We start from the raw sequence: 13,903 nt of genomic DNA on the forward strand, positions 1-13,903 counted from the left end.
TTACATTTTTTAATTTATTTTTTTTATTATTAGTTGTTCAAAACATTACAAAGCTCTTGACATATCATATTTCATCCATTTGATTCAAGCAGATTATGAACTCCCATTTTTACCCCGTATACATAGTGCACTTTCACATCGGTTACATATCCACTTTTTTACATACTGCCATACCAGTGTCTGTTGTATTCTGCTGCCCTTCCTATCCTCTACTATCCCCCCTCCCCTCCCTTCCCCTCCCCTCCCATCTTCTCTCTCTACCCCATCTACTGTAATTCATTTCTCTCTCTCTCTTTTTTTTTTTTTTGTATGTAAAGGTTCTTGAACAGTAAACTAAACTTGTATTCCTCTCTATCATTTCTTGTCTTTTGTATTTGACTTCAGCTCATGGTTATTTTGTTCATTCATTTTTGGCTTATTCCTGCAGTAAGAATAACATCCTAATTAAAGAGACACTGATGTAAATTAAGAGTACATTTTCATGTGATGAATACTGTCTGAGAATACAACCGTTCCTGGAACTAAAATAAACCCTAAAGATCATCTACTCTGTGATTCAGCTGCTGGCCCGTGTCAGGGGCCTGGTATTAGGACCCAGATGTCTTGGTTCTCAAGACCTTGTAGTTACAGGGCTGTTTTTTTTTTTTTTAAACAATAAATTATTTTAGGATCTATGTATGAATTCTATGTTATTAAGGATGAAATTTCAAATAGGAAAAATTGGATCTTTCTGTGACTTAGGTTTCCTTGTAAAGGGTCTTTGCCATTGAACTAATGATAGATGAGGTCTTTCCTATTTGCGTGTGCTGACTTTTGGGCTCTGATCTCTCCCTTAGGGCAGAGGTTGATTTAGTATCACTCCATCCCAGTTCCCCTTTTCATGCAGAGATACTGACTTGAGCCAAGAATGCAGATTATTCTTAACAACAGGATTTGGCTCATTTTGTTTCTCTTCAAAATATTAACCAGATTTTTCATTCTCATTAATTAGAGATTATTATTTATTCTTGATTCCAAATTACTATGAAAACTAATATGGCTGAATTTTTAACACATTAAAATTAAGTTTAACATTCTTCAATAAGGCAGTGAGGAGGGTAATGAACAATGGAATTCTTTTTTTCTAGAGTTGGCTTTCACCTCGAAGTCAGAACTTCCAACTGTCTGAGTGAGGCTACATTGTTAATTTTCAGTCTCCATTCTTGACAACCTCTGCCCCATCACTGGCTGAGCTCCTGTCCCAGGTGCCCTTTCTGATTCAGAAGCCCTGTACCCAAGGCTGCTGCCATAGCAAAGAGCCTTTCAATTTTCACCTTAAGAGTTGCCTGTCCCTGCTGTGTCCTGCCTGAAAGTTCCTGGGCTTGTCTGCTGTGTTTTCCACAAAGCCCTTCCTTTCTTCCTATCTTCTACCTTTTCTCCAATTTCTCTCCTTACCAGTACCTTCTTCCCATACTCCTCTAATCTCCAGTTTTTTCTGTATCTCTTTGTTCCCTTTTAAGCCTCTCAAAGCCTTCTATAGTTTCCAAAACACTTGTATATACATTCCAGCTTTATTCTTGTAACAGTCTAGTAAGAAAAGGTTAGTTTAATGCTTGGGGCTTTTTTCTAAACATTGACCTGCTACAGATAATCTCTCTATCTTTGTTGATCAAGAACGAATCTAAAGATAGGGAGCCTGAAAGAAAACTGCCCATTTAGATTTACCTGAGAGCAAAATGATAGAAGACAGGGCAGGCCTTAATCCCAAATCTCACTATGTTGACCCCAAGCTTCCCATTGGGAGCACCAGCTCTGGTTAGAAAGACTGAGGAGTCAACTAGAAATGCATTCCTGGCTCTACTGAGCATCCCACCCCCAGCAGAGCTGGGTCAATTCCCCAGCACTGCCAAAAACAAAACATCTTGTATGCTGGGCAAGCACTTTACCACTGAGCTACAACTTTGACATACCTGATCTATTGTTGACCCAAGTAAGAGGAGTTTTGGTGGCTGAATCTATTAATGACCATTGGAGTCCTATGGAACAGGTTTCCTCCTCAACAATTGTTTTCTTATTCTTCTTTTGGATTCTTTTGAGTGTTTAAACCTGTGATTCAGTATCATAGAATGTATTTTATTTTCAGTAGTCTGGGAAGGAAATTAAGGTTATTCCTGGGACTGGTATCAAATGAGGAAATCTAATCCAAGGGTTCATTATCAAATGACCTCTTTACTTTCAACCTGACTTCTGGTTTAGTTTAAAGCCATTGGCAACCTCATCCATGGATTTAGTAAGAGAATAGGATCTGGAGGAGTTATGATTTGAGGAAAAATACACACTTGGGTAGGGGAAGAAATAAGGTCATGGAGCAGAGCTGTCTATTTCCTATAAGGTAGTGTCATAAGAAGGAGAAGTTTTATAGAGGTAATGTGTGAAGAGGTGTGTATGTTTTATAAGCCAGTGAAGGTAGGTGAGGATTCATTCTCAGAACCATAAGATTTTATTGAGGAACATCACAGTGTCTTAAAATGGGTTAAGTAGCCGGGTATGGTGGCACATGCTGAAACCCCAGCAGCTTGGGGGGCTGAGACAGGAGGATCATGAGTTCAAAGCCAGCCTCAGCAACTTAGTGAGGTCCTAAGCAACTTTGTGAGCCTCTGTCTCAAAATACAAAAATAAAAAGGGGCTGAGGATGTAGCTCAGTAGTTCAGCGCCCCTGGGTTCAATCCCTGGTACCAAAAAAAAAAAAAAAGAAAAGAAAAGAAAAATTTTTAAAAAGCGTTAAGTCTCCATGTTATCACTGAGCCTTTGTCAATATAGCTCCTCCACTGTCCCCCATGAACAAGTTTTTTCTAGATCAAATCATGAGAAGTGGTATAATGTGTTGTGGCTCATTGGAATGTAATCTTGAGCAGCCGTTGGAGATCAGTCATATCAAATGTAGAGAGAGTTTAGTTTTCCAAGTTGATGTTCTTCAGCCCTGAATGTCATTTCCTAAGTGCCCTAGGCTCCCCACTGTGAAATGTTGCATGCTGATAAACAGTTAATGCCTGTCCCCTCGTTTCATTACATAAATAGTGTCTTGATCATTTATAGGAACTAAGAGAAATACATAATAAGCAGCAACTGCAGAAACAAAAGTCCATAGAGGCTGAACGACTGAAACAGAAAGAACAGGAACGAAAGATCGTAGAATTAGAAAAGCAAAAAGAAGAAGCCCAAAGGTGAGTCTTTGTAGTGGATTGTGGTCCCATTGGGAAGAAACTTCAATATTTATTCTTCTTTGTCTGGCTTCTCCAGGGAGTTACTATATCAGAAAAAGCCTTCAGTCTTTAATGTGTGTATAGAGAGGCACAAACACAAGTATCATAAATCTTTGTATATCTAAGTACCCCCTGAAGGTTTTGGTTAGTTCCCAGAGCTCTCCTATGTAGATAAATGGAATTATACAAGGAAATTGGGACACTTGGTTGGCTCATTTGCATGCTAATGACCAAAATACGTTTCCAGTCCACAGCCTTTTAATAACGGTGTCGGTCAAAGTGCCTGGTTTGAAATCAAAGTCCCCTAGCTGGCTGGCCACACAGGACTTCTCCAGCAAGACCAGGATTGTGCCTCTCTCTTTTCTTCTTTTATGCAACTACAAATTCAGCTTGAGTACAAAAGGATACGATTTGCCACTGCTGCTTAGGATAGAAACTCATTTTTATGTCTTTTTTGTTTGGATATTTGTGTTTGCAGTTTATTTTTCCTTGTAACATTCATTCTGAGTAAATATGGAAATTGTTACCTTTTGGTGTGTCTGATTTTGTTAATTGGTATTTGCTTTTTGAACTTCAGTTATTTTTAGACCCTTAAGCAAAAAGAATCACCAAATATCCCAGTGATTTGCTATAAATTGTAAAATTAGTTATTAAAATTAGACGGAAAAGAGGAAGAAATGGACCCTGAGGCAGGTTGTTGCCTTTGGGGAATGAACTCTTCTAAACTGCCCCACCTGTGTGTACTTCTTTACAGGTATATGGAATACTCTGAGTCCACTTTGTTGTTTGTTTATGTTTTTGTTTCTTAATGCCAGTGGGAGGGGGGGTGTGATCTTGGGTGGACTTAGAGGACTATTTTTGGTTTCCCTAAAGGATGCGACTAAGGATTACCACCCTGGCTTTGGCAACTAACTCTAACTCTGCCCTTTTTTATCCTCAAAGTTTATAAAATGCTTTCATTATTTATACTCTGCTACACCAAACTTTGCCATTTCTACAGAGTAGAAATAAACTGAAAATACCATAATATAAATATAAAATGTAATAGATATTCCAATTACATAAATAGTACCCAAAACTTAACTTTAGCTATTAGCTGGTTATATGCTATAAGTATGGTGACCTTCACTGGTAGAAAATTTAAAGTTGTTTTTATTGTGGTCTTTTTTGTTTGTTTGTTAAGGATGACAATTAACATTTCTACCCTTCTGATAAATGTGGGTTTTTTTTTCTGTATTAAAAAATTTTTTTTAATTGTAAGTAAAATGTTTAAGGTTTAAGTTTAAAAAAAAATCTGCACTAAATTCTCATGTTCATAAAGTAGAAATAAATGTAATTTTTTGACAAGGAGAATAAAAGTGTACTCTGTTTATATAATGTTCCTGTGGCAGCTTTCTGATTCCAAAAGATGACCCTTGTGCATTGCCATGTCACAGGAGAGTAGTTCAAGGTGGACACTGGAGCCAGGCAGGCTGCTTGGGATTGAATAGACATGGATGGCTCCGTGATATGGATTATGTAATATCTATGCCTCAGCTTCCTCATCTATAAAATGGGAATAACTACAGGTCCTACCTGCCTGATGTCTGCATTAAAGGAGTTGATATATAGAGAGCCAGTTATCATCATTATAAAATTGAACATTAATTTTATATTAAGTGTTTCAAATTTTGAATGGAATGAGCAAAAACTCATTCCCAGTCTTTCCCTGTGAATTTCAGATTGAGGCCAACATAATTTTTAGGCCTAAATTTAAGTATGTCAGCTACTTTGCAGAACAACAACAAAAATTAGTCAAAGTCAGTAGAATAATCTCTTGCGTTCAGCTTCAGGTTTCGGAGCAATGTGGGCATGTTAGTGTGGTGTGCCTTAGCTAGAGAGGAACTTTAATGCTCTGAGTGATCATGGGCTTATTTAAGCAATATTGCATTTGCAGCTTTTGGGGTATAGTTTATCTTCATAAAAGGTATGATCCTCTGTGTTCTGTGGCTTTGTTTTTTGTAGTTTAATACCAGTTTCAACATTGAGAAGTGTCTTTTTCTTATTCTTACAACCACTTTACGAAATACATCACATATTTTCTTTCTGGGTTTTTCTAAATCATGTGATTTTTGTCTCACTCAGAATTGCAGCCCCGAAAGCCTTTGTTTCATTGATTGAGTTGCTCTATCTGAAGAACGATATTCCTTTGCTGTTTAGCAGCTCATTGACTAGGAGCTTTTTAGTGAAAAAAAAAAAAAACAGCAGTAGTATTCAATTGGAGTTGCTTCCTCACCATAATCAAGCATCTTTGTTGGCAGACGAGCTCAGGAAAGGGACAAACAGTGGCTGGAGCACGTGCAGCAGGAGGGTGAGCATCAGCGGCCAAGAAAACTCCACGAGGAAGATAAGCTAAAAAGGGAAGACAGTGTCAAAAAGAAGGATGGCGAGGAAAAAGGCAAACAGGAAGCACAAGACAAACTGAGTCGGCTTTTCCATCCACACCAAGAACCAGCTAAGCCAGCTGTTCAAGCACCCTGGTCCACTGCAGGTATTAGATGCCAAAAGAGATTGATTCTAGGGGCTGGGGGTATTGCTCAGTGGTAGAGGGTTTGCCCAGTATGCACAAGGCCCAGGTTCCATCCCCAGCACCAGGAAGGGGGAGAAAAAAAGGATTCTAGAAAATAAGTCAACACTCTCCAAGAGCCTGTTGAGAAATGGTCTGTCTAATCAGCTCTGTCTCATGTACATCACAGAGATGAGATTGTCAGTCTCTTGTTTTGGACAGTGCAGCTCTTCCTTCCTCAGAATCATTAAAACTCTATTTAAACAGCCTCTGCTCGACTCTACTGGCATCCAGGCTTCCTCTGTGGCATCAAGTTCCATTATCAAACCCCACTCATCACTAACGATGGTTGTCTATATAGATGACCTGTCTTGCAAAAAGAATTGGTTGCTTCTGATTGATATTTTTGCCAGAAATTTCTAGGATGTTTCTGCAACAAGATCTGGCAACTTTCTCCCTTGCCTATAGCAGTGTGGCACTCATTCACTGTTTTCTACTTTTTGGGAAGTATGACTGTTGTGTCCTTTGTACATAATTTGCCTCTTTAAAAAAAAAAAAAGATGTGAAGGATAATTGAAATGACTATAAAAAACTGTCTATATAAATATCATCAGATACAAGCTAAAATATACTTTCAAAATCCTTGTTTAGTTGTGTACAGCTTTGCAAATAATTCTCAGTAGGAGACAGTGATGACTTTTGGTTTGTGTGGTAAATTATACTGGTTTTATTAGTTTGGTCAGTGTCCTTTTTTAGTGCTCTAGTATACAGAAAGAAATCAAATACACTTCCAAACCATTTCATAAAGGTTTACTTGTTTCTGTTGTGCACAGTGTGCAGGGATGGTAGTAGGGATATTGAGTTGGTTCAGGCACCATGGCTGAAGTTCCTGGTACTTCCTCCTAGTTTAAAATGAGGATTTATTTATCTTGTTTGGTCAGTGAGAGAATTTTTTGTATCACACAGTTCAAGACCACATGGAAGTAAAAATTTGTCTTTGCTGCTTTTTAGATAAGATAAATATGTGTGAAAATATTTGTATTTCTTTTTTTTTTTTTAAGAACTTTTTTTTTTCCTAAACTTTTTTTTTTTGAGAGAGAGAGAGAGAATTTTAATATTTATTTTTTAGTTTTCGGCAGACACATCATCTTTGTTTGTATGTGGTGCTGAGGATCGAATCCGGGCCGCACGCATGCCAGGCGAGCGCGCTACTGCTTGAGCCACATCCCCAGCCCCAATATTTGTAGTTCTTGAGTAGAAAAGTTCAGCGGGTTGTTATGAGTTATCGTTAACTAGAATCAAATTATCGTATGTTGGTATGCTTGTTTTTTGTGTGAAGAGGTGAGGTACTGGGAATTGAACCAAGGGGGCACTTTACCACTGAGCTATATCCACAGCCTGTTTTCTTTTTTTAATTTTTTTTTTTTTTTTTAGTTGTAGATGGACACAATACCTTTACTTTATTTATTTATTTTTATGTGGTGCTGAGGATCGAACTCAGTGCCTCATCCATACTAGGTAAGCACTGAACCACTGAGCCACGACCCCAGCACCAATTTTATTTTTTATTCTTTATTTTGATACAGGGTCTTGCTAAGTTTCTGAGGGTCTTGCTACATTGCTCAGGCTGGCCTCAAACTTGTGATCCTCCTGCCTCAGCTTCCCAAATTGCTGGGATTATAGGAGTGTGCCACACCTGACTTGTATACATTTTTTAAAAGTTTTATTTCATTTAAAATCTAAATTATTTTTATATAGGGCCCATCCTTACTTAGGCTGATTTATTTCCCCCCCGCTAGGAAATGTAGCAAAAGACTTCACCAAGGAATATCAGTGTAACTTTTTGGTGAAATCAGCATTTGTGTGTTATATTACCATGTTGAATACCTGAAACATAACATTTCCATATCTGTTAATATTGAAAGTTGTGCTTCCCTTCCCCTTCTCTTTCTCCCTGGCTGATTCAGACCTGGGATCAGAGCCTAACAGTTGTCTGTGCTCAACAGCCTGGGTGGGGATGAGAGGTGTGAATGCTTTGCAGATGTGTGCCTGTGGAGCCCAGGCCAAGAGGAAGGAAGAAGGGACCTTTAGGTTGCCCTGCTGCACTCAGCATTGGAAAGGCCTCTGAAGAGAGCCCACTAGTGAGCTCTCTGATGAGTCTGAGTTGTCAACGTTGGGTTGTTCATATTTGTTTCAGAAATTCCTTGAGTAGATAGAAATAGTTCAGATGCTAATCTGAGGGACAATAGAGAAGCCCTTGGTTGTTTGGTTTATCATACTTTGGTTTCCTATAATGTTTTTTGTCACACCCTCCCCCTATTTTTTGTACACAGAAAAAGGCCCGCTTACAATTTCTGCACAGGAGAATGTAAAAGTGGTGTATTACCGAGCACTGTATCCCTTTGAATCCAGAAGTCATGACGAAATCACCATCCAGCCTGGAGATATAGTCATGGTAAGAAAGACTCCAGTGAGGGTCGATTCTGTTGATCTTGCCTCTTTTTCCACTTTGTCAGACAACTGCAGTAGTGTCAACTAGGGTGAAATTCAGTAGTCAGCATTCAGTTTTTTGAAGCATAAACTCGAGTCTTTTTTCTTTTTTATTAGAATGAAAGATTGTATTTTAAAAACATATCCAAACATCACTTTAAATAATTATTGAAGACAATGTTCTTAATACACCTTAGCATATCTTTTAATTTATAACTGTGGAAGTTTCTGAGTTTAGATGACTATTTACTGTTAAGTAGTTTCTAAGAAATAGTTTTAAATGCAAAACACTAATCATTCACAGTTGCTAATGATAACTTTTGTATTTGGGGGTCAAAGCATCTCCCCCTACCCTTGAATTGTGTGAACTTTGAATCATGTAATAAGTAGTGAATTTAGTATGGTGAATCTACCTTACTACTCTGAAAATTAATAGATAAAAAGTTTAGAATCTTGCTTTGTTGTATTTTACGTCCTTTAACAACAAAAACTATATAATCTATGATTGTGACTAAAGCTATAGGAACTAGTTTAAGAAAGAAAACAAAGCAATGTGGTTGACCTAAATTATTATTATTAATGATTGATTTTCGAAGGAAAACAGTAGTTCCTTAATCCGGTGGTGCACTTAAGAATAACTTAGAAGTGGTCAAACTTTACATTGCTATGAGCAGTTTTATTTCTTTCAATATGGGAATGATTTAGAATTTTAAAAGAGCTATGTATGTAGTAGAACGCTTGTCTCACATGTGTGAGGCACTGGGTTCATCCTCAGCACCACATAAAAATAAACTAATAAACAAAGATAGTGTGTCCATCTACAACTAAAAAAAAAAAAAAAAAAAAAAAAAAAAAAAGAACTATGTAACTTAAAAACTGAGACAAATAGGGCAGGCATGGTGGCCACATATGTAATCCCAACTACTTGGGAGGCTGAGGCAGGAGGATCACAAGTTTAAGACCAGTTCTAGGCAACTTTGGGAGACCCTATCTCCAAAACATTGAAAGGTCTGGGGATGTAGCTCAGTGGTAAAGCACCCCTTGGGTTCAGTCCTCAGTACCACAAAAAAGAAAAGAATTGAGACGAACATTTTTCATCTACGATATGGAATGTTACAGGTGGTCTGTATCTTAATGAGAAGGTATTGCTCTTTTTCAGGAACATATTCAACCTAGTCTTGTTACCACAATTCTAAATTCTTTTCTTGAATTGACTTAGTTGACCCCCAGCTTGATTAGATAATGAGTTTAGATATGCTGTAAGAATAAGACATTTCATTAAACATGTATTTTGCCTTGCTTTCAAACCTTTGCTTTCCTGGTGGAGGTTAAAGGGGAATGGGTAAGTGCTGCCTAACTGTCAGGAAGTCTACATCTTATTCAGTGTTTTGTTCTTTTAAATCACTTTAATTTTGTGTAAGTGCACATATCTCTGGATGTTGTCGTGGCAGTAAAAATGTTTGAGTTTGTGTAGTAGGTTGTGCTTAAAAAGAAAAGAAAGGTGTTAATCGTGTGAGTTTGTGTGCTGAGTTTTCATTTGCTGGGTTCCATTTCAGGACTAACTTGAAGGCTCCTGCATTAGCAGGTCTCCATTGTAGTTGATGGATAAAAAAAGGTTTCAAAGAGGTCAAACTTAAAAGATAAAATTCAGGAACTTTTTTTAAGAGAGAATATTAGAGTAATTTCCTGATAAGACAAGTCTTCCTAAACCACTAGGAACCCTTAAGGCAAAAATGAACAATTTTATAATACACAAACATAAAAATTTCAGAAGAGCTATGTATGTTCAAATTACATAAAAGCTACAAATAGTTACTATGAAAAAGACCCATAAGCCCTCGATAAGCCAGCAGAGGGTAGAAAGGGACATCAGTGGGTGAAGAAAAATGATTCAGGAAGTACATGAGCAGGTGCGTGGCCATGCCTGTAATCCCAGAGATTTGGGAGATTGAAGCAGGACGATTACAAATTCAAGATCAGCCTCAGCAACTCAGCAAGACCCTGTCTCAAACAATAAAAAGGGGGTTGGAGAATGTAGGTCAGTGATAGAGCAGCCTGGGTTCAGTACCACAAAAAAGGGTATATGAAAAGATACTTAACTTCATAGGCAGTCAGGAAAATGTAACTTAAAAAGTAAAAGCACTGTTCCTCTATCAAATGAGTAAATTAAAGTTTGATAATACATAGTTTTGACAATAGTGTGGGAAAGTAGATGATACAAATCATTGTCAGCCATTTGAAAACAATGAGGCAATACCTATTCAAATTGAAATTTCTCATTCCTCTTAACCCAGAAATTCTGTTTTTCTTTCTTTTTTAGACATTTTTGAGGCACATTCACAAAATATGTGTGTGTACAGGGATGTTCACTGCAGCATTGTTGGTAAAAGCAATAAATAAAGAAAGGAAACAACCCAGTAAAGGAATAGTGTAAATAAAATGTGATGCAGCTAAGCAATACAACGTGTTTTAAAAATTATATAGATCTACATATACAAATTGGTTCTCCATTAAGGAAAACAGAAACAATATGTGTAGTATAATTATGTTCTGATTAAAAATGTAAGTGGCACATATCTGTAATCCCAGTGATGGGGAGGCTGAGGCAAGAATATCTCAAGTTCAAGGCCACTGTCAGCAATTTAGCAATCTAAGCAACTTAGTAAGACATTGTCTCAAAATTTAAAAAATTAGTGGTAAAGCACACCTGGTTTCAATCCCCAGTATGTACGTACGTACGTACATACATACATACATACACACACTTTTATTTTATTTTTTTTATTTTATGTGTATATATATGTGTGAATGTTTGTATATGCATAATTAACAGTCTTAAAACGTATGTATAAAATTGGTAGCAGTAGTTACCACTAGAGAGTAAAGAGGAAGCTTTCACGTTTAATCTTATGTACTTCTGCACTATATTCATATTTACAAATGTATCCCACTTGTAATTTTTACAAACACACCAAAAATAAATCTTAACTTTAAGGACAAATATAACAGAAAATATCTACCTGGGGACTCATGGTGCTCCTTTATCTTAAACATACTAAGTTTGTAATAAAACATGTAATTTACCATAATTTATTGTAATTTAGCAGCTTGCGAAAAGGATAGAGTGTCTTAGTTTGTACTACGCAGTGCACTAGAAATGTGCCAAGTGCCATTCAACCGTATTGGTTTTATGAGAATAGCAACTGGTGCAAAATAAGATGAAAGCTAATATGTGATAAAAAGGTGGGGTTTTTTTTCCTTTTTTTTCAAATTTCATGAGGTTTGCAGTTGAGAAACATGAAGGTGAAAATATGTAGTAGAAAATGACGGTCTCCCCTGGTTCAGTAACACAGAGATCTCTTGTACTTTTGTGGGCATAGTAATCATGAGATACTCAGATTTCTCAACTTCTTTGAAAGTATATATAGCTAACTATAACATGTAGCGATAACTATACATGTTAGATTTTAGAAGTTTCAAAGGGGGGAAGTTTTAAAATATTTTGCTTTTAGAAAACTTGATTATCAAACCATTTTTTTCCAAAAATGAATTTTTCATGGTTAACAAAAATTTAATGAAATATATAGAGTCCTATTCTAAATGTTGTTGATGATGCAAAGAATGGTGTCTGCCATTTTCTAAAAAAGATTAGGAGAAACTCATGAAAAAGCCACTTCTTGATGAATACTTGTTAATCCTGGTAGCAGTTTAAAATAGCAAAGGAATGAGTGTGAACCTCTGTGCTCAGGGAAGACTTTTTAATGGAGGTGTCCTAGTTGAAGTTGACCTTTGATGGCTGAGGCTTAGATACTTTGAAAATAGATGACCTCTCTTCTCACCTGGAAGACCCAATTATCTGGAGGGCGAATCAATCAAACTTGACTTCTCTAACATATTGAAAGTGCATGGGAAATGAGAAGACCTCTGCTTGCTGCCATTTTATTGTGGTTTATCTTAAGAATGCAAGTTGTTCATCTAAATCCTAGGCCTAGGAATTCTGTAGGACTGAGTGCATTCAAATTACTATGGGAGCTTTGGAAAAATAACTGCTGGGCTCACCCGCAGAGGTTCTGGGAACTTTTAGTCCACATATAGTTTTAGTATCATCATGTTGGTCTGTTAGGGAGTCAGTTTCAGGAACCACTGATCTAAACTCATCTCTTTTTCATGTCAGGATTTAGGACTAATCCTAAATCTTTCTGGAAAACTGCCTCTTCTTAAGAATATTCAAAGAAGGGACTTCTTTAGCAATTATCAGCCATCAACCAGTCATTTCATTCTAGAAATTATTTGTCTTAGTGTTACTCCTATAACAGTCAACTCATTTTTTCCTTCTTTTCACTTGGACGGAGAATTTTTTTTTTTTCAAACACAGTACTTTTTCCTACTGCACTCCTTAGGTTTCCATAAACTTAACATTTGAGTTCAGTTTATTTAGTAACAATTGACCATAATATCACTACTGTTTTGAGGGACCAGTGTGCACATAGGATTACAGTCATGGATTTAGCGCCTGTGTTGTGATAAAAGTTTTATTGGAACACAGCCAGGCTCATACCAGTCAGTCACATGTTGCTACATCAGCTTTTGTGCTACAACAGCGGACTCAAGTCATTGCACCAGAGAAAAAGTTTGCTGACTTCCAGGTTAGAGCTTTAGAAAAGAATTTTAATATCTTCATCTTAGAATTTTGGGGAAAACCTTTTACTTAAAAATCAGCAAATCTATAAAATGTGCTTTCCTTTGTGTTCGTCAACACAGGACAGACTGCCACAGCCATCTGGTCTGATTCAGTACAGTTTAAACCTGTTTGCTATCCCTGACTGTCCTGCTCTGTGAAGGAAAAAGGATCTGTTTCACTCCTGTGTCATTCAGCTTTCCATTATTGTAACATACGCCTGAGATAATTAGCTTATAAAAAGAAAAGATTAATTTTGACTCATAGTCTTTGAGTTTTCAGTCTAACTGGCCCCATTGCTCTGGAGAAGGAAATATGTCATGGTAAGAGTGTGGTAGACCAAAACCACTCACCTCGTGACCAGAAGCAAAAGAGAGGAAGGTCCCACAGTCTCCTTTAAAGGCATATCCCAGTGACCTGCAGACCTCCCCCCAGGCCTCCCTCACCTGCTAAAGGCTCTGCCATCTCCCAATTGCGCCATCCTGGCCAACAAGCTTTACAGTATGAACCTTTAGGATTATTCAAGATTCATTGTAGCACCTCCTTTATGACAAGGTTGGAGAGCTTAGGGATACTACCTAATGAAAATTGTAGCCATTGAGCATGTAATCATTGAAAGAAGAGGTGTGATATTATCAGCCTTTTGCCCAAGGACTTGTATCTGAAATAGCTGCTGTGGACATTTGACTATAGGATCAGTTACCCCTGATATACAATGTGTAATTACTAACATTTTGTAGACTAGCTCTGTAACATGATCCCCAAAAGGTAAGTGATGTCAGAGTTTTGTACTTCACTTCAATGATGTTTTACTAGAATTACCCTGAAATACTTTGGGTTGTTGGAATAGGCCTGCTTAAATGAAGTTATATTTTTAATAATAAAATTTTTTATAGCCACCAGTTGATTAGCATACTTTATGTAAAAGTCCACATTAGAGCACCATGT

General features: G+C 37.2%; 1 protein-coding gene across 10 annotated transcripts in view; it reads left to right on the forward strand.

The window, feature by feature from the left end:
- The window catches only part of ITSN1 (intersectin 1), a 203,890-nt gene that overhangs the window by 117,478 nt on the left and 72,509 nt on the right, over positions 1 to 13,903 (forward strand). For all 10 annotated transcript variants that reach the window (XR_014022935.1, XR_014022936.1, XR_014022937.1 and 7 more), the window contains exons 17-19: positions 3,076 to 3,203; positions 5,543 to 5,772; positions 8,121 to 8,242. Coding sequence is in view for 6 of the 10 variants with exons in the window: in XM_081301087.1 (XP_081157213.1) it covers positions 3,076 to 3,203; positions 5,543 to 5,772; positions 8,121 to 8,242 (480 nt within the window). In the remaining 4 variants the exon portion in view is untranslated. The remainder of the gene's footprint in view (positions 1 to 3,075; positions 3,204 to 5,542; positions 5,773 to 8,120; positions 8,243 to 13,903) is intronic.

The sequence above is a fragment of the Spermophilus citellus genome (assembly GCF_964194105.1).
Source record: "Spermophilus citellus genome assembly, chromosome: 7".
Classification (NCBI taxonomy): Eukaryota; Metazoa; Chordata; class Mammalia; order Rodentia; family Sciuridae; genus Spermophilus; species Spermophilus citellus.